Source organism: Saccostrea echinata, unplaced genomic scaffold (genome assembly GCF_033153115.1).
Source record: "Saccostrea echinata isolate AGI-Se365-2 ecotype Australia unplaced genomic scaffold, CSIRO_AGI_Sech_v1 ptg000060l, whole genome shotgun sequence".
In the NCBI taxonomy this organism is placed as follows: Eukaryota; Metazoa; Mollusca; class Bivalvia; order Ostreida; family Ostreidae; genus Saccostrea; species Saccostrea echinata.
Genome location: NW_026889809.1, coordinates 659,589 through 679,666, shown reverse-complemented (window position 1 = coordinate 679,666; position 20,078 = coordinate 659,589). Strand labels below are relative to the sequence as shown.

The 20,078-nt window shown below is 33.2% G+C and overlaps 1 protein-coding gene across 1 annotated transcript in view; it reads right to left on the bottom strand.

Moving 5' to 3' along the window:
• Positions 1-19,133, bottom strand: part of LOC133175081 (synaptotagmin-15-like) — a 107,199-nt gene extending 88,066 nt beyond the window's left edge. The window contains exon 1 of the mRNA XM_061310202.1: positions 18,950-19,133. Coding sequence (XP_061166186.1) covers positions 18,950-18,971 — 22 coding nt within the window. The 5' untranslated portion in view covers positions 18,972-19,133. The remainder of the gene's footprint in view (positions 1-18,949) is intronic.
• Between the last annotated feature and the right edge of the window lie 945 nt (positions 19,134-20,078).

Here is a 20,078-nt window from a genome sequence, read left to right as displayed (position 1 = left end):
CGTGCGCATTTTGTGGGCATAAAGTATACACATTTTAATGGTACCGACAGTAGCACTCTGGTTGTCGAACTCAATATGAACTACGTCTCTACAGCTACATATTATATGTAGGATTCCATGTGATATTTTATCTTTTTAAATATCAATTCTAGATCTTGTTCAGTTTTTTCTAATTTATGGTAAGTAAAGTAGCATATTGGATTGTTTGTAAATTTAGAACATTATACTAGTTAAATAAAAATCATGATTACGTCACAGTCAAGTTTATACGAGAGTTAACAGTATACAGAGTGTATAAAATCGAAATAAATGAGAATTTTCTTTATACACCCTTTCATAGAAAGACTTGTCCTTCGACATTACCTCGGGAAGTAAATTGACTTACTCTATTCCATTTCAAAGTAAAATCAAGAGGTATTCAAACTATTGCAGAAAATGTTTTACTGGAGATCGTTTGAAAGACTATTCTCCAAAGACGAATAACAATTTAACAACTTTTTGAAAGGAGCTTCTGATTTTTTTGTAAAAAAAATCCTAGGTTTGTTCGTGTATTTAGAAGGTATTCCAAAAAAAATGATTTGGTATTTACTTTTGAACTTCATAAGTAAAATATGTAGTTAATTTTATTTCATTAGTAAATGATTTTAACCATTTGAATAAAAACATCTGTTTCCATATGTTAGCGACAATAAAAGAAGATGGTTTAAGACATTGTTCAACGACAGAGCTTAAAGCCAAAGGTGACCCCAATTTTCAACTATAAAAGATAGTAAAAGTAATTTCAAAGTTGGCTCATTCTGACGTGATCACAACCAAGTATTTTTACATCCTTAGCAAAACGCTACAGGATTTCACAATTTCTATAGTTGTCGATAAGCATTTGATATCTTATTACGCATTTATTATTTGTTTGTGAAATACAGCTAGCTTTGCTAGACTTTTACCCCAGGCAGCAATAAAGCAAAAGAACCTTATATTAAACAGCCGCCTTGTATAACGTTTCTTATTGAAATCTCACAAATAAAATCTGGTCATATAATTTTTAAAGACGATGATTTTCCAAATGACGATTTTATGCAATTGCAACAAACATCAAAAAATAATTTGGTTGCTTTGTGAATTTCTCATTAGGTTAAAAGTGAAAATAAATCCAGTAAACGAAATAAATCGTGAAAAGGGCAAAAACACGGACCCCTGGGATCAGGTGCCTAAGAGGAATAAACATGCCCTGTACCGGTCACATCCGCTGGAGTCCTATGTATTGATCAGGTAGACTGAGTACTCCGTAGCTAAATTTATTACAAAAGGAAAAAAGCAATGACCTCACAAATGGTATGAAACATATCAGACAAAATACAACATAGAAACAAAGCCATTATGACAACCGTAAAATTTTCGAAAAGTTAACTTTAAACGGGGTTATTGATATCCTTGTAATATCAACTTATTTGTCAGTAGCTTGCCTCAGTTTACAAATGAAAAAAGGTGAAGATAACAAACAGTGATCGATCTGAAAAAACCTACAGACAATACAAATCTGTGTACAGGGCATAAACAACATTACATTAGAATATGTGCAGTTCATACACAGATTTACAGTTTTTAAAATTTAAGTTGATCGTTGGTCTATTATGAGTTTTCTTGTTTTGGATTTAAAATCTTGAAGTGTTGGAGACATTCTTATATGCAAAGGAAATTGCTCCAGAAAATTGAAAAGAATTTTTAAATATTTTAGTTTTGTGTTTCGGAACACAAGTCAGAATTAGACTCAAATCTAAAGTAGCATCGTCGGCAAATAAGTCATGATCAATATTTGAATTTTCGATAAATAATTCCAATGAGATCAGTAATATAAAGTATAAAAGAATAACGGGAAAATAGGTAGTTCTGGAGATAGTGCCCCAAATATAGCCTATCCGTCTCTGGTGCTGGTCTATTATATCAAGGAAACGTATGATTTTCTGAAAGTCTTGTACGAATAATTGATTTACATTAGGTATATATATATTATACTTCGTATTTAGCAAAGAACTTGCTTTCGAACTAAGATTGTTTGACGGCAGTAGATGATTACATTCAGCCCTCCTACGACCTTCGTTTAGCCTAAGCTTATATCTGATCAGATTTTACTTATTACGCTGTCCGTTCCATTCAATGAGTTAAAGACAGGACAGTAACCTGACAGTGAGACAGGAACCTGATATAGAAATTGATTGCTTGAAAACTCAAGTATCTGCCAATCAAAGCTATTGTTTTCTGCTTTAAAAAGAAATCTTATTGCGTTAATAGGCGTCTATGTTTGTAAATAAATGACGTAGGACAGAGGTCAAACAAACGAAGATAATCAATCTCTAACGGAAGAAAATGTAACAAAGTTTGATCAGATGAAACCCTCTAATGTCTTCTGCTTTAGAAACCCCCAAAAAATAATTGAATAATTGCTGAAAGTTGGTTTGATTTCCATATTGTACGGTCACAAATTGACCGTAGATAATTGGCCCCCGCTTAAATCTTATTCGTCCATCAGTCTTTCCGTCTGTCACAAAAACTTAAACCTTGGCCATAACGTTTGAATGAAAAAAGACAGGGCTTCATATTTCACGTGTACATTACCCTGTGGAAATATCATTTCAAATATACCATGACCTACTTTTAAAAAAAATTAACATTATTTTAACCTTGGTCATAACTTCTGAGTGAGCAAAGATAGGGTGTTCATATCTCAAATATACATTACACGTGACAAGACCTTTTCAAATGCATTATGACTTTTTACCCCATGACCTTGAAGCTTGACCTACTTTCCAACAATGTTAAATTAGTTATAACTTTTGAATAAAAAAAGACAGGGCATTTATATTTCATATTTACACTACGTTTGTCAAGACTTTTCCAAATAGACTATGATTTTTGACCCCGTGACCATGAACCTGAACTTTGACCGACTTATAACTTTTAACATTACTTTTACCTTGTTCAAAACTTTAAATGAGCAAAGTTAGGGTATTATTTCAAATGTACATTAACTGTGTGAGGACCTCTCCAAATACACTATGGTTTTGACTCCAGGATCTTGACCTTGAAGTTTGACCTACTTTCCAAAATTATGACATTGGTTATAGTTTTTGAATGAAAAAAAGATAGGGTTTTCATATTTGGCATGTGCATTAACTGTGACAAGGCCTTTTTAAAGGTTCTGTGATTTTTGACTCTGTGACCTTGACCTTGAAGTTGACATTGATTTTTAAAAAAAAAAACATTCACATTGGTAATAACTTTTGAATGAGAGAAGATAGGGCATTCATATTTTTCATGTACAATACTTATGAAATCCCCTTTAGAAAAAACGGAAAAAAAAAAACCTATCATTTTTGACTTCATGACGTTGACCTAGAAGTTTAGGAAAATTATCAAAATATTAACTATTGTTACAGAAGAGAAAGAGGTATCATATTTTTTTTCAAATTTGCATCACATGTGACAAGACCTTTCGGATTGTTTTATGATATTTGACCTCATGACCTTAATCTTGAGCTATTTTGAGACGCTTCAGTTTATCGATTCAAAATTTTATATTTTTTTGTATGATGGACAGACAAGACAGGAAATGCAAACAAGGCAGTTTACAGTATGCCTTAAAAATTGCATTCCAACCACCCAGACACCGAAAGCGGGGGACCACAGTTCTTTGAATTGTCTTGTCTGCAATTGCAATGAAATATGACTATTTTCAGAAACATAAACACGTATTGATTATATGATAGATATGATCAGGAGCCTTTGCTTTAACCACACCTTTTTCAGCACAACGGATTCTTATTTCACATATTGTGTTATTAAACCTTATCCCACCAGAGACCAGTTTTCGCCAATATGCGTAATACGTTCCTCTGTAAGTTATACGTTCCTCTGTAAACGACATGTATCCTTGACACTGAGAAGAAATTACATCTGCCTATGAAAACACGGAGAACTTTTGACTCTAGATATCAAGGAATTGATTTGAAGTATACCTGACACTTTTAACAAAGATTTCCTGTCCTTGTAGACTGGAAGTATATTCTTTAGCTTAGAACAAAGACTTATTGTTAATTAGAAGAATACCTGATACTGGAAAGAAAGATTTCCATATCCTTGTGAGCTAAAAAGATACACTAAGTTAAGAAAAAAGAACGGTCTTTTCTTGGATACAAAAGTATAAAAAAAAAAAAACGCGGGAAAAAAGTAAGGTATGCTCTTAAAAATTTGAAGTAAATATCCCATTTTTAACAAAGAATTTTCTGCCCTTTTGAGTAGAATTACACTTGGCAATGAAGATAAGGGATTGCCTAACTTATTTGTCTAGTAGAATTCTGATTTTGAGGAACGATCCATTATCCAACCTTATTAGATAGATGAAAGCTGAGAACATCTGTTTTACCCTGTAGAATACAAGAATATTATTCATAACGAAAAACCCTCTTTTAGATATACAAGTACATACATGTATTATATATATTATCATATAGATTCCATGTTTACCTGTAGTTTTAAAAACCCAAGAAATAGCACTAAGACCTGGCACTGAGAACAAAGAATTGATAACCCTATAATGCTAGAAATAAACTTGACACTGAGAACACAAATTTGCTTATTCTTGAGGACCAGAAGTACACAGAGAACAAAAACATATCAGTAATTTGAATTATGATGCCGAGAATAAAGAAGACATACGGTACTGTACAGTAGAAGTGTTTCTAAGAAGACATACGGTACTGTACAGTAGAAGTGTTTCTAAGGAAGACATACGGTACTGTACAGTAGAAGTGTTTCTAAAGAAGATATACGGTACTGTACAGTAGAAGTGTTTCTAAAGAAGACATACGGTACTGTACAGTAGAAGTGTTTCTAAAGAAGACATACGGTACTGTACAGTAGAAGTGTTTCTAAGGAAGACATACGGTACTGTACAGTAGAAGTGTTTCTAAAGAAGACATACGGTACTGTACAGTAGAAGTGTTTCTAAGGAAGACATACGGTACTGTACAGTAGAAGTGTTTCTAAAGAAGACATACGGTACTGTACAGTAGAAGTGTTTCTAAAGAAGACATACGGTACTGTACAGTAGAAGTGTTTCTAAAGAAGACATACGGTACTGTACAGTAGAAGTGTTTCTAAAGAAGACATACGGTACTGTACAGTAGAAGTGTTTCTAAGGAAGACATACGGTACTGTACAGTAGAAGTGTTTCTAAAGAAGACATACGGTACTGTACAGTAGAAGTGTTTCTAAAGAAGACATACGGTACTGTACAGTAGAAGTGTTTCTAAGGAAGACATACGGTACTGTACAGTAGAAGTGTTTCTAAAGAAGACATACGGTACTGTACAGTAGAAGTGTTTCTAAAGAAGACATACGGTACTGTACAGTAGAAGTGTTTCTAAGGAAGACATACGGTACTGTACAGTAGAAGTGTTTCTAAAGAAGATATACGGTACTGTACAGTAGAAGTGTTTCTAAAGAAGACATACGGTACTGTACAGTAGAAGTGTTTCTAAAGAAGACATACGGTACTGTACAGTAGAAGTGTTTCTAAAGAATACATACGGTACTGTACAGTAGAAGTGTTTCTAAAGAAGACATACGGTACTGTACAGTAGAAGTGTTTCTAAGGAAGACATACGGTACTGTACAGTAGAAGTGTTTCTAAAGAAGACATACGGTACTGTACAGTAGAAGTGTTTCTAAAGAAGACATACGGTACTGTACAGTAGAAGTGTTTCTAAGGAAGACATACGGTACTGTACAGTAGAAGTGTTTCTAAAGAAGACATACGGTACTGTACAGTAGAAGTGTTTCTAAAGAAGACATACGGTACTGTACAGTAGAAGTGTTTCTAAAGAAGACATACGGTACTGTACAGTAGAAGTGTTTCTAAGGAAGACATACGGTACTGTACAGTAGAAGTGTTTCTAAAGAAGACATACGGTACTGTACAGTAGAAGTGTTTCTAAAGAAGACATACGGTACTGTACAGTAGAAGTGTTTCTAAGGAAGACATACGGTACTGTACAGTAGAAGTGTTTCTAAAGAAGACATACGGTACTGTACAGTAGAAGTGTTTCTAAAGAAGACATACGGTACTGTACAGTAGAAGTGTTTCTAAAGAAGACATACGGTACTGTACAGTAGAAGTGTTTCTAAGGAAGACATACGGTACTGTACAGTAGAAGTGTTTCTAAAGAAGACTAGCTGCAATAATGTAGCCCTCTCCGATTTTTTTTTATCTGATTTTTTCTGGAGAGGGCTACAATTCCACAGCATCTCTGTAATGGTGCAAATATATTTTTTAAATACGGGCGACTGCAGGCAAAATAAATTGTTTTTACATTCAACTTACTTCTATAAAGGCGAAATTTTTATTCACTGTCAACAACATAGCCCGTTAAACGCGAAAACCAGATAAAATAAATCTGCTTGTTTACCAGTCGCTCTCATCAGAAGCCATGACAGTTCTCGCGTGATGCACTGAGACTTGCGCTTGAAAATTATAAATTACTTTGTAAAGTAGATTTTCGGGGTTACTAAATGATTATGCTGTATGGCATCATTAAATATTTATAAATAAAACTATTCCATGTGACATTTTTTCGTAAACAGCGATATTTATGCCTAAAATAAGGTAATTCCTACAGAGATCCGCTCCCTAGAGATCCCTAGTCTCATTGGCTGTCCCAAAATAAAATCGATCAAGGTCAGTAAACATGGCGGATAAATTCAAGTTGTGATGTTGACATACACGAAAAATAACCGATATATGGATTGTTCTGTGTATGTTTGGATTGATTTATGTTTTGCATAACTACATTTTTGGAGTTCAGGTAAGAAATGTCAATTAAATAGCCATTTACTGATAATTTAAGCCGAAATTCGTGCAGGAGTGAATCACTCCCGCACTTGCACCATTACGGAGATCCTTAGGAGTTGTAGCCCTCCCCCCCCCCCAAAAAAAAGGGAGAGGGCTACATTATTGCAGCTAAAAGAAGACATACGGTACTGTACAGTAGCAGTGTTTCTAAGACGCCATGAGATTCCTTTATTGCGTGTTTTTTGATATTGATAGAAGAATGTAAAGAGATATTAGAAAGCTAACTGTACGAACACGTTAACAGCTAATGTGATCATTTAGATAAAGAACAGTGATCAATCTCTTAAACGGTGTAAAAACGACACAAAACACGAACCCCGAGATAACCAGAGATGAAATCAGATGCTCAGGCACAAAGCATGTCATTAATTATATCTTATTTTAAGAAAATGGATTTTAAGTGTTAAAAAAGTGAAAAACTAGTTAACAAAGAATTTTATTTGATCCTTTTAGAAATTTATGATGACATATTATAAAGCTAACTATGCAATGAACTTGAGGCCTTTGGAAAAAACAATTTTCTCTAAATCTGAGTAAATTTCTGATTTATTTTAGAATGGAGTTACTGTGATTAATACATTAATGATATTGTAGTTTATACTAGGAAATAGAATAATTTTGGCCAAGATCGTAGGGACCAGTTTAGATATGTCTTAGGTAGGGATGTCAAATCGGTCTATATTTGATAATCGGATGCTTGGTCGATTTTTGCCAGGAAAACGTCAACTGAGGGATGTAAACCCTGTATGCAGAGAACAACTATGTACCTGAGGCCTGTTCAACAGAGCGAACGTTCGCAAGCGCTCGCCAAAATCCCTTATCCCTCCAACAGAAATGTTCGCGAGCGCTCGCGAACGTTCGCGCTGTTGAACAGGCCTCGGGTGATTAGTCACGGTATATACCTAGCCATAGGCTATAACGGGTTTTACTGGCGTACATGTAGGAGTCGGCACGTTAATTATTGTATCGACACGGACAATGCATATTTAAATTATTTTTGATACGTTTTTGATAAATATATGTACTTTGAAATATGAACAAGAGGCCCAAGGGCCTTAACGGTCACCTGAGTACAATACAATAATTTAGAGGATCCAAAAACTGATAGATAAAGCCTCGTTGCCCAAAAGCAAGAAAAATAGTATGATAAGCATCAACAAAATAATTGGTATAGAATCTATCTGTCCCCTATTTATCACTATTACCATGCAGACTATTATCAAAATGTCTATTTTTAACCCCATATTACTAATTCTCACATTGGTCTCTCTTGTCCTTTGAAGAACATTGAAAAAGATAAGTTATTTTTGCCTAACTTTTATTCATCTATTATTTCCAAGTCTACCTGATCATTAAAACTATGAAAGTACTTTTTGTATTAAACAATAAATATTCTTGCGTAATTCTCTTATTCTATTAACCTTTCAAATACATTATTTACAGTGATTAATTATCAAAGTTGAATGGCAAAGGGGAATAACTTTGCTCAGCAGAATACAAGTTCATAGAGCCCTTGCCAGGACCAGAACACTTGACTAAATAATCCATGTGTTCAAAATTCTGGTAAAAATACCATTGCACATTAAAACTTTTACTCTGTTTGCCTCGATTATGTCCAGAAGCATAGTAGATTTTCAAAGAAATGCATGTTCACTACATTATTAAATAAATAAAGCCCCCCCCCCCTCCTTACACCAGAACATCTTATCCAGGAGCCATGAACTCACAATTCTGGAAGAAGCACTTTGCTCATCATAACTATACACTTGTTTCTTTGCTTTATTACCAGTAGTAGAAAAAATAGTTTGAAAGAAATTATGCATTTTCACTATAAAATCAATATACCCCCCTTTCACCAGAACCCCTGACCCAGGGGCCATGAATTTCACAATTTTGGAAGAGGCATTCTTCCTTATCATAACCATGCACTTCCTTTGTTTGAATAATACCCAGGAGCAGAGAAGAAGATTTTGAAAGAATTTATGCATTTTCCCTACATAATCAATAGAGCCCCGAACTAACACCAGAACCCTTCACCCAGGGGCCACAAAATTCACAATTTCTGAGGAGGCAGCCATGCTTATCATAACTATGTACTTAGTTTATTTAATATCCAGGAGAGAGGAGATTTTCAAAGAAATAATGCATTTTCACTATATATATCATTTGAGCCCACCCTGACACCAGAACCCCTGACCCAGGGGCCAGGAAATTTACAATTCCGGAGGAGGCAACCATGCTCATCATAACTATGCACTAAGTTAGTCTATTTAATACCCAGGAGCAGAATAGGAGATTTTCAAAGAATTCATGCAAATAATCAATAGAGCCCCACCCTAACACCTGAACCCCTGACCCAGGGGCCATGAATTTCACAATTTTGGTAGAGGGCTCAATGCTTATTACAATCATGCCAACAGTTTGACTGCTTGATGTCCGGGAGTAAAGAAGAAGATTTTTAAAGATTGCATTAATTTTGGTGGTTTTAGTCCCACTCCTCAGGCACCGGGGGGGGGGGGGCAGGGACCATGAAATTCACAATTTTTGTTCCCCTTCACCCATAGATGCTATATACCAAATTTAGTGAAATTGGTTGAGCGGTTTCAGAGAAGAAGCTAAAAATGTTCAAATGTTAACGCACGTCGCACGACGACGGACGAAAACGGATAGCAATAGGTCACCTGAGTGACTCAGGTGACCTAAAAACATACATTCGAATAACAAATTTTAGCATTCGATACTCGGACGTTCGATCGAGTAACTGGTTAACCGGGGACTCGTTGACATCTCTAGTCTTAGGTATTCAAAAAAGACTTTGCTAACAAGTGTTGAAAATGTACAGAAATATTCCATGTGAAATCTACTGGCAAATAAAACATTTAAAAAAAATAAAATAAAATGTCTGTACATCTGGATAACGATGCTTTGTAAGTTAGGTATTTATTTTCATCCAGGGGAAAAAATATTGACTTCTTTTATATTATTACGGTTGTTTCGGTAATCATTTCGAAAATCAGGAATTGTCTGACTTTTTTATTTTTATTTTTTAATGAAGTTATTAACATCACATTCTTCAAAATCTTCAATCCCTGTCACAAAGACGAGCGAACAGAACAAAAGTGGACGATACACTGATATAAATTACCTAAGGTGTGCAAATATTAGCATCCTTGTTCGTGATAAAAAATATATTTATAAGACACCTGAATAAGACACATGTATAAAAACCCCGAATTTATCAGTATCATTCCCTGCTTATGTGGAATAAAGTTCACTTTAAATTTTTCCAATTAGTTGAACACGATGGATCTGGTAAGAATTTGTGGGTAGTGAAAGCCTCTTTAAGCCCCCTTTCTCTAAGAAGAAAAATGTCTTTATACTTCCATTAAAATCGTGATAAAGGCCGGAATTTTAATGACTGCTTTCTAAAATACTTTAAATTGATATTCAATAAAAGGCATGGGGAATCAATTTTAATAAATCCTTTTTAGAAATCACATTCTGATTTGGTTGGTTATGATTCGTCGCCGATGCAGCATTTAAATATAATCTTTATGACAAGGAACATCATGGGACCGCCATCTTTTGTTCCTCGAGGAATTGTGGGTATTTGTCTCCGTCAAAATCAAATCATTGGGTAATCACACGCGGGGATTGACGATAAAATGACGTGAAATAACGTCAGATTAAAATACAATTTAGTCCATTATGAGGCAAAATACATGCCTCTGTAATAATCATTTGTTTCTGACCGACCTAATCTCCTGGATCTGCTATGGATTACACAGAGAATGGAGAGGTGATAGGTTTTCTACACGGCAGCCATGGAATTTTCTGTCATGTATGTCACTATGTCAGGCTTATCTGTGTGACAAAGAAATGCTTTTTTGAATAATCTGGTCCAAAGCTGACTTTTATCATTAAAACGAAGGTCAAATTATTATCTTATATCGTTAAGTAGACTATTTTATTGGATGTTTGTTAATTAAAGAAAGTGTTTGTGAGATTTTGTGTATACCATAATGAGCCATGCTTTTAATTCAAAGAGAAATGACATATGAATTAAAGACAACTCATACACATCGGGTAAACAAGATCGAAAGCAGTCAAGCACGCATCAAACCCTAACATAATACAGATTTATGGTCAGTTCTTTTCGGAAGAGAAAATAAGATCAATTATGATGTTACTGTATAGATTTTAGGAAAATGCATCATATAAATGAATTGTCCTTTAATGCAACAGACTTTATTTATTGAATATTAGCTACATTTCAACAATTGATATTTAATGATCCGCATGTTTTTAAAGTAAATAAAGACGTAAATACTTTGATCAAAACCCCAGTTGTAATTACACTGTATAAAATTTGCCTGCTTTATTCATTTATGGAATTGTTTGCTTTTTCACATCGGATATGTAAAAGTAGATAGTATTATTATTGTTTTGTGTGTCATTATTGCTAGACCAAATAGTATGAAAGTGCCTTCACTTAATCTAAGTCAGAACAATATCAACAGAGGGACGTATTTGCTTTCTCAGTATCATATGCACGTAAGTATTCTTCAACAGATTGTGCATTATTGTACCAAACAAATATCAAAGATCTGTCTTGTGTTAAGGTGTCTTATTTTTGTGATTCTACCTGTATGTTTTGAGGTATGTTCAATAAAGTTACGTTCACTTGAATAAATGATAAACAGAGTCTTTTACCTTGAAAAGAGTTGTTGCATTCTATGCTATGGAAATAACTCAATAAAGAAAATAACTATGAAATTTCAAGTTCAATTTACATTTTAAAATCTACTTATGCTTTATAGATAGTAACAGGATACAGAGTACCAGAGATGATGTTTACTGAAAAACATAATTATAGTATGTGTAATGTTAACCAAGTGAAGTATGATTAATAAATATTAATGTTCATCATTTTAGTGGAGACATACTGCACTCGGTAACCGTGAGGATATCACAATTGTACAGATTTCCCACCGGTTAGCTTCCATGAAAAATCTCGCGGATTAAATGGACATTTGGCCTTGGATAACATTTATCATGGTCCAAAGAATTGTTCCTGCTTGAGAGAATGATAACAAATGTCACAGAAAATTGAAATATTATACATTCCTTTTATAAATTAGGTGTTTACCATTCCCTATAGAGTAGTCCCGTACAAACACAATGGAACTATAAATCCGCCGCTAAATGGCCGTGCTGTCATCAATATCCCGATATGCATTTCATCTGAATTGGATAATTTCTCACACAAATCAAAAAGGAATGTATCACCTATATAAAAATGCCTCTACAGAACGCATGAAATCAATTCTCTCGATTTTCATAATCTACTGGAGTAATTGGTTACATTAATTAGACCTTTTCGTGTCTCGTTTTTCATGTATTTGCCGTTTCTTATGTTAACTCAGAAACACACTCTCAAGGTAAATAGCGCGTCCATTACCAAAAATAAAGTTCAGAATTTTCTTTAACAGACAGAAATTCTTAAACTGCTACTCATATCATACAAGGCAGACTTAAGATTTTTAGGTGTTTATGTAATAATTTTTTTTTTCAAACTTCTTTATTTCAGTGTTTATTTTATTTGTAAACATGAATACAATATGGTTAGATATTTATTTAAGCAGCTTATGCTGATGTAAAAAAAAAAAAAAAAAAAAACCAACAATTACACAAATTGTTTATATGAGTCACTCCCTGAATAGACAAACCATATTACGTGACAATCAGTGCTGTAATAACAATCTATGGAAAGTTTAAACATGGCGAAGACGTATTGAATTATCTTCTAGAAATGAGAATATTAGGTACATGTACTTATTCTCAGGAGACAAATGTAGCCGGTATTTTGTGACTTTTACAGAAATAATTTTGTTCTGTTTTGCTAATTGTTTTCATACATATTTAAAAATTTAGACGGCAGCGCCATAACAACACATCACGAGAAAAGGACTGTTGGGATATAACAAGTTTTACTAAGGGAATGTCATCTCAACTCAGTAAATACCATTTATGTAAAAAAAAAAAGAAAAAAAAAAGAAGAAACATATTAAATTCTACCTAATATTTACGGCTTACACAAGGCAGGAAATTAGAGGTGGATACGTTTCCCGAACGTACTAGAAGATTGATTATTTCTTTTACTGTATTACTAACTGCTAATATTACATCAGTGGTATGTGTTTATTTCTTTTACTGTATTACTAACTGCTAATACTACATCAGTGGTATGTAATTATTTCTCTTACTGTATTGCTAACTGCTAATGCTACATCAGTGGTATGTAATTATTTCTCTTACTGTATTGCTAACTGCTAATACTACATCAGTGGTATGTAATTATTTCTCTTACTGCATTGCTAACTGCTAATACTACATCAGTGGTATGTAATTATTTCTCTTACTGTATTGCTAACTGCTAATACTACATCAGTGGTATGTAATTATTTCTCTTACTGCATTGCTAACTGCTAATACTACATCAGTGGTATGTAATTATTTCTCTTACTGCATTGCTAACTGCTAATGCTACATCAGTGGTATGTAATTATTTCTCTTACTGTATTGCTAACTGCTAATACTACATCAGTAGTATGTAATTATTTCTCTTACTGTATTGCTAACTGCTAATACTACATTAGTGGTATGTGATTTTTCTCTAACTGCATTGCTAACTGCTAATACCACATCACTACATCAGTGATATGTGAATATTTCGCTTACTGCATTGCCAACTGCCAATACTACGTCAGTGGTATGTGCGTATTTCACATATATAAGTGGTATGTGATTTTTTTTAATTTTATTGATTAATGCTACTTTTTACTTTACTTACTTTAAGTCAGTACTGTATGTGGCTATTTAAATTCTCTTACTGTGTTGCTGACTGTTACGGTTTACAGTACTAACTTTAAGTCAGCACTGTATGCGGCTATTTCTCCTACTGTTTTGCTGACTGTTACAGTTTAAAGTACTTACTTTAAGTCAGTACTGTATGTGGCTATTTCTCTTACTGTGTTGCTGACTGTTAAAGTTTACTTTACTTACTTTAAGTCAGTACTGTATGTGGCTATTTCTCTTACTGTGTTGCTGACTGTTACAGTTTACTTTAATTACTTTAAGTCAGTACTGTATGTGGCTATTTCTCTTACTGTATTGCTGACTGTTACAGTTTACAGTACTAAATTTAAGTCAGTGCTGTATGTGACTATTTCTCTTACTGTATTGCTGACTGTTACAGTTTACAGTACTATCTTTAAGTCAGTACTGTATGTGACTATTTCTCTTACTGTATTGCTGATTGTTACAGTTTACAGTACTATCTTTAAGTCAGTACTGTATGTGACTATTTCTCTTACTGTATTGCTGACTGTTACAGTTTACAGTACTAAATTTAAGTCAGTGCTGTATGTGACTATTTCTCTTACTGTATTGCTGACTGTTACAGTTTACAGTACTAAATTTAAGTCAGTGCTGTATGTGACTATTTCTCTTACTGTATTGCTGATTGTTACAGTTTACAGTACTATCTTTAAGTCAGTACTGTATGTGACTATTTCTCTTACTGTATTGCTGACTGTTACAGTTTACAGTACTATCTTTAAGTCAGTACTGTATGTGGCTATTTCTCTTACTGTATTGCTGACTATTATAGCTTACAGTACTATTTTTAAGTCAGTACTGTATGTGACTATTTCTCTTACTGTATTGCTGACTGTTACAGTTTACAGTACTAAATTTAAGTCAGTACTGTATGTGACTATTTCTCTTACTGTATTGCTGACTGTTACAGTTTACAGTACTATCTTTAAGTCAGTACTGGTCGTGGCTATTGCTGACTTTTACAATTTACTGCTGACTGATACAGTTAAATTTACTAACTTTAAGTCAGGTTTACTGTTTAGACCCATCTGACATCAATACTTTGTGTTTACACTTTCTTCCGTTTTTGTTCCTTTTGATGACATTAAACGTCAATAGTAACACTGTACGTAAATGGTTATAACCCATGAAAATATAAGTAGTTATACCCAATGAAAACGTAATTATTTAAACCCAACTCAAATAATTAGACAAAATGAGAAAATGATCTGTTGTATCATAAAGTATTAAGCGATTGATATTGTCACAAATGTGAATGTTTATAGCTATACCAAAATGATAACTTTAAAACAATAATAATAATCAATTTGTAATACATACAATGTGTAAAAGGTGAAGATAACAAACTGTGATCAACCTCATAAATCCACTGAACCTAATGTCTATAGTAATACCCAATGTAAACAGTCATGTGAAATAATAATAGATCTAATCTATATGAACGTATATACTAGTAGTTATACCCGATGAAAACGTACTTATTTATACCCTATGATAGAGAAAAAAATTGTAACTTAGAAAAGTTAAACACGAATTACCATACCTATAATGGATTCCTTAACTTCATAAAATTCCATACAAACAAAAACATAGTGGGTTCTAGTAAATATTCTACCAAACCTTTGTCTTTACTCCTCACGAAAATATTGACAACAGTGAAGAAAAAACTTAAAGATTTCTGTAGAAGTTGTGTTAATCAAATGTGGATACATAATTCCATTAAAAAAAGAGAATTCGAAATCTCAAATTAATACTAGAAACGATAGCTTCAAAACATACGACTTTTCATCACTTTATAAAACACCTCCATATAAATTAAAGACCAGGTTTTTGTCGCCCTAGATAACTACATTTTTAATAAAATGGAAATCGTAATTTACTTACCTTGATATTGGTCATCTGCAGACGTATTTTATTAGAAATCATTTTGATTCTAAAGACAAGTACTCTGAAGTTTATATTCAAAATATTCTTGAGTTTTTCAAAGACAATACCTAAGTTTTCTTTGGAGACCAGGTATTTCAAGAATTTGTGGGAATTCCCATGGGTAACAATTGTGCTCCTATATTTGCAGACCTGTTTTGTATTCTTATGAAGCAGAATTTATTTAAAAACTTCTACTTGAAAAGAAGTCTCTTGCTGTGACGTTCAATTCAACATCTAGCTATATGACGTTTTATAAATTGACAATGTTCATTTTCATTCCTACGTTGATTGATACATCCCATTTAACTCGGCATAAAAAGACTCCACAGAAGCGGACACATCTGCTTCATATATGGATATTTTACTACCGAAAGACTTTGATGGCAACTTAACAACTAAACTTGATAATAAATAAGATGACTTTAATTTTCTATCGTCAACCTCCCTTATTCATGTAGGAATATATCATTGCTACCTGCATAATAAGATTATATATCCCAGTTGATTCGATGCGCAAGAACATGTTCTGTGTACAAATTTTCTAAAACGAGACAGGCTATTGACAAAAAAGCTGATGATACAACAATCTCTATTAAAGTCAACATGTCGTATATTCTATGGTTGATACATTGACCTTGTTTGGAAATACAATCTGTCGTGGAATGTTTACTGAAGTTTTCATACAAAATTGTTAGGCTAATATTTTCACACGGAATTGTCTACCTATATTTCGTTTTCCCAATCATGACAAGGAGCACATGAGGGGTTTGCTTACTCGTCTATGGCACGTGATCTTATCCCTGTTATCAGAGGTCTGTAATAGCTCTGCTCACAATTTTTGTTGTTTAAATAGATTTTTGAGCATGATTACTATTTGTTATCCTCTCATTTCTTTACACAATAAGAAAATGATCTTTGTCTTATTTGGATTCACTTGAATTATTGTTGGCGAAATCTTACAGGCGGTCTATTTTCTCCGTAAGATAAACTTCATAAAACATGTATGACATTCACAATAATCAATATAAAGACATAACTGTCTGTCCTCCAAGTAAATATTGAAATAGATCACATTTCAATGCTTTTAAATAAGCAATATATTTGCGGTGATTGAATTTATTAGTGACATTGCTGTCTTCCAAATGTCGAACTTCAATCGCCCACCAATACTGCATCAACCATACCATTACCAAGCCATAAACCGGGGAACGAACAAATGTAATGATTTTTCAAGTATAGTCTTTAAGGTTTGCCAAATGGCAAAACACAACCTTAACAGCTAAACGTGAGTTTTGATACCTTGATACTAAACATAAGGCTATAAGTCAATATTTGATATTAAAATTAAATATAAAAACACAAGTTCAAAAGATGATCTGGAAATAAAACAAATGTTTCCATTCTAATTTCACATGATCATAACACCAAAATCTACATTCTAAGTCTAACCCTCAATGTAACATCCTCATGTAACATCACGCATATGTGTTCATTCTAACTTCAAATGATTATTACGCCAAACATATACCATAACAGTTTGATAATAATGTTCTTCAAGCAACTCTTATAAGCAATCATTATTATTTTACGTAGTGCTAACAAAAACAATAACACATCTCCTTTTTCTAGCGCCCTATTGTTAACATCTCCATTAATTGTTTTGACTGGAGTGTAACCAGACCGCAGAGCAGTTCTCTGAATTTCTGATCGAGCAAGTTTTTAAAACTTGTTTTAGATTCCATTTGCAAGTGTATGGATTTCAACAATAAAAGTTCTTCGATATCCAAGACGACTGCAGAATATCTTCACTTTTTTCAAATACATCCTCAGATCCCCCTGGGTGTGCCTTTGTTGGAGAGAGTTTGAGAGAGAGTATGAGAGACATGTGTTTAATATATTATTACAGTGACACTTTTTAAACCCCCTTTTTGCTTTTGTTCCTTTTGTTTGAGTTTTTTGTTTATGTTGTGTTTTGTTCTTTGAAATCGATCGGTTTCTTCAATAAAACATTTTAATATAGAGATTGTTTTTCGAATTTGATAACCTTTAAAAAAAAATGCAAACGAGCCAGTTGGATAAAAATGATTGAAGAACAAACAAAATTACTTTTTTGCTTACACACCACGTTTGATCCATGCCTATAAGTTTAAATTTTGATAGCAACATTACCCTTATCGTTAACTTTATTTTAATGTTTTATAAAATATCTTAAAATACGCTTTTAAGGGGGCCGACTGGGGTTTTCATTGCGCAATACTTCGCGCAGCATAGTAAAATAAAGCGTATTTACCCTTTTAAATCAACTATTTTTACATAATTTATAAAAATTAACAAATTTAGGAAATCACAGGTTAAAATATCTAATTAAGTTTTTAAATTACTGATATTTTAAACGATTTTTCAAATGATGAGTAGATATAGACGTCGTAATAGTGTGTTTTTGACGTTATGAATATCCGAAGTTCTTTAAGCGGGGTAATTAATTATGCCATAAAATAAAAAGTATAAAATACATGCTCTTGAAATTTTTAACATAGGAAATTGAGAATCTAACAATCATTTTTATTATTTTTTATGTAAAACTGTGGTATCTGTCATGGTTTGTTGTACTCCATAAAAACAGGAAAATATCATGAATTTTGACATTTTGAGAATCCCCCTCTGGAAACCAGACGGTAGAATTTTGTGTTTCTTGCACAAAATGTACAATATAGTATTACCCATCAAATAATATAATTTGAGCAAAAAGTCTATAGTAGCATTTGTATAATTTGCTCCGAAGTGCGAAAAAATGGTATTTTCCTATATAATCCTATAGTAAATGTACCTGTATTTTGAGATGGTCCCTAAAAATAACCAGACGGTAGATTTTCACTAAACTTGGCATGTATACCGAAGTCAATGTAAGGTACATATGGTACAAAATTAAAAAGTTTCTCTGTAGTAGTTTTCACACAATAAAACCCCAGTCGGCTCCCTTAAGCGTCCATTCCATTTACAAATCCTAACCCCAAATCCTGTAAGCTAACATTTTGATATAGCAAGATCCTTAGATCACACTTATTGCTGGTCTAACCTCTAATAAATTACCTAAATAAAAAAAATATTATCAAATGTTCAATAGATATGTTTTGTAATTTTCCAGTTGTCCTGAATTTATTAATTACGATATTTCTCCTGAAAAAAAATAATGAGTTTAAAGGTTGCAAAACCTACCTTTTGAGAATGAGAGTTTCATTTCACACGTAGTCCAAATACTAATTCGTGATCCTCAACGACCAGTATTGAAAATAAATGTGAACGGTTTCGTCAAACAGAAAGTTTTCAAGAAAATTAATTTTAAATCCAAGATAAAAACAAGCAAACGGAAGAAAAATCACAAAGCGAAAATCCTCGAAGAAAGAGAACGCTTGATTTAAGAATTATGAGATACGCGCGATAATCGCCTGTTTTATTCAAGATGTTGATATTTTCTGAAAGCGCGTGACCAGTAGTTTACAAAAACGGAAGTACTTGCCAATCATCCTTGGGCAGCCAAGAGCACGCGCATGTTACAACGAGAGATGCATGTAATCGAAAAGCGAAATAATAAGGCATCGATTGGCTGCAAGCAAGTGTTATAATGGAATATTTACAGCTAAGTGAACCTTTATCGCTATATAGAGATGGCACTGGTTACAATTTGAATAACAATCGCTAACTTCTTGATGGAGATTGAACTGAGGTAATGGCCATCAGCCCTCTGTTTGTCTGTATACTTGAGCGTATTCTAATTCATTTTTACCCGTTTACGATGACCAAAATGTCATAATTACTTGTTTAAGATATGGTACGCATTGTTTCTTGATTAAACCCGTAATTTATCAATTTGATAAAAATTTAACTCCATCTTACTATGACAGTGTCCTCCTGTGAATATTAATTGATTATATTTATAATAAATATTTAACAAATCATTTATATTTTTCCTCCTTGGGTTTCAATATGACATCCCATTTCTCATCTTGGAACTTGAATTCCAAATTCTTCAGAGTTATGTTGACTCAAGTCAGTTATACAAATGCTTATTTCAACAGATAATTTAGAGGGGGAAAAAGGTCAAGACTTTCTGAACGCTATAAAATTTGAAAGGTAAATGATATGCTCATTGATTGCAACAATATGGAATTTTCTAAAGGAACTTTGACTTTTGATGTAGAAGAATTCTGCCAAAACATCTAACCTTTGAATATGAACTTAATGCAGGTATTTGAACACTATGGTTAAGTCTTTATATTTTCATTTGCCAATTTTTTTCTTGAAGGAACCTATTGAAGAGAAAAGATGTTCAATTCTGTAAGAACTT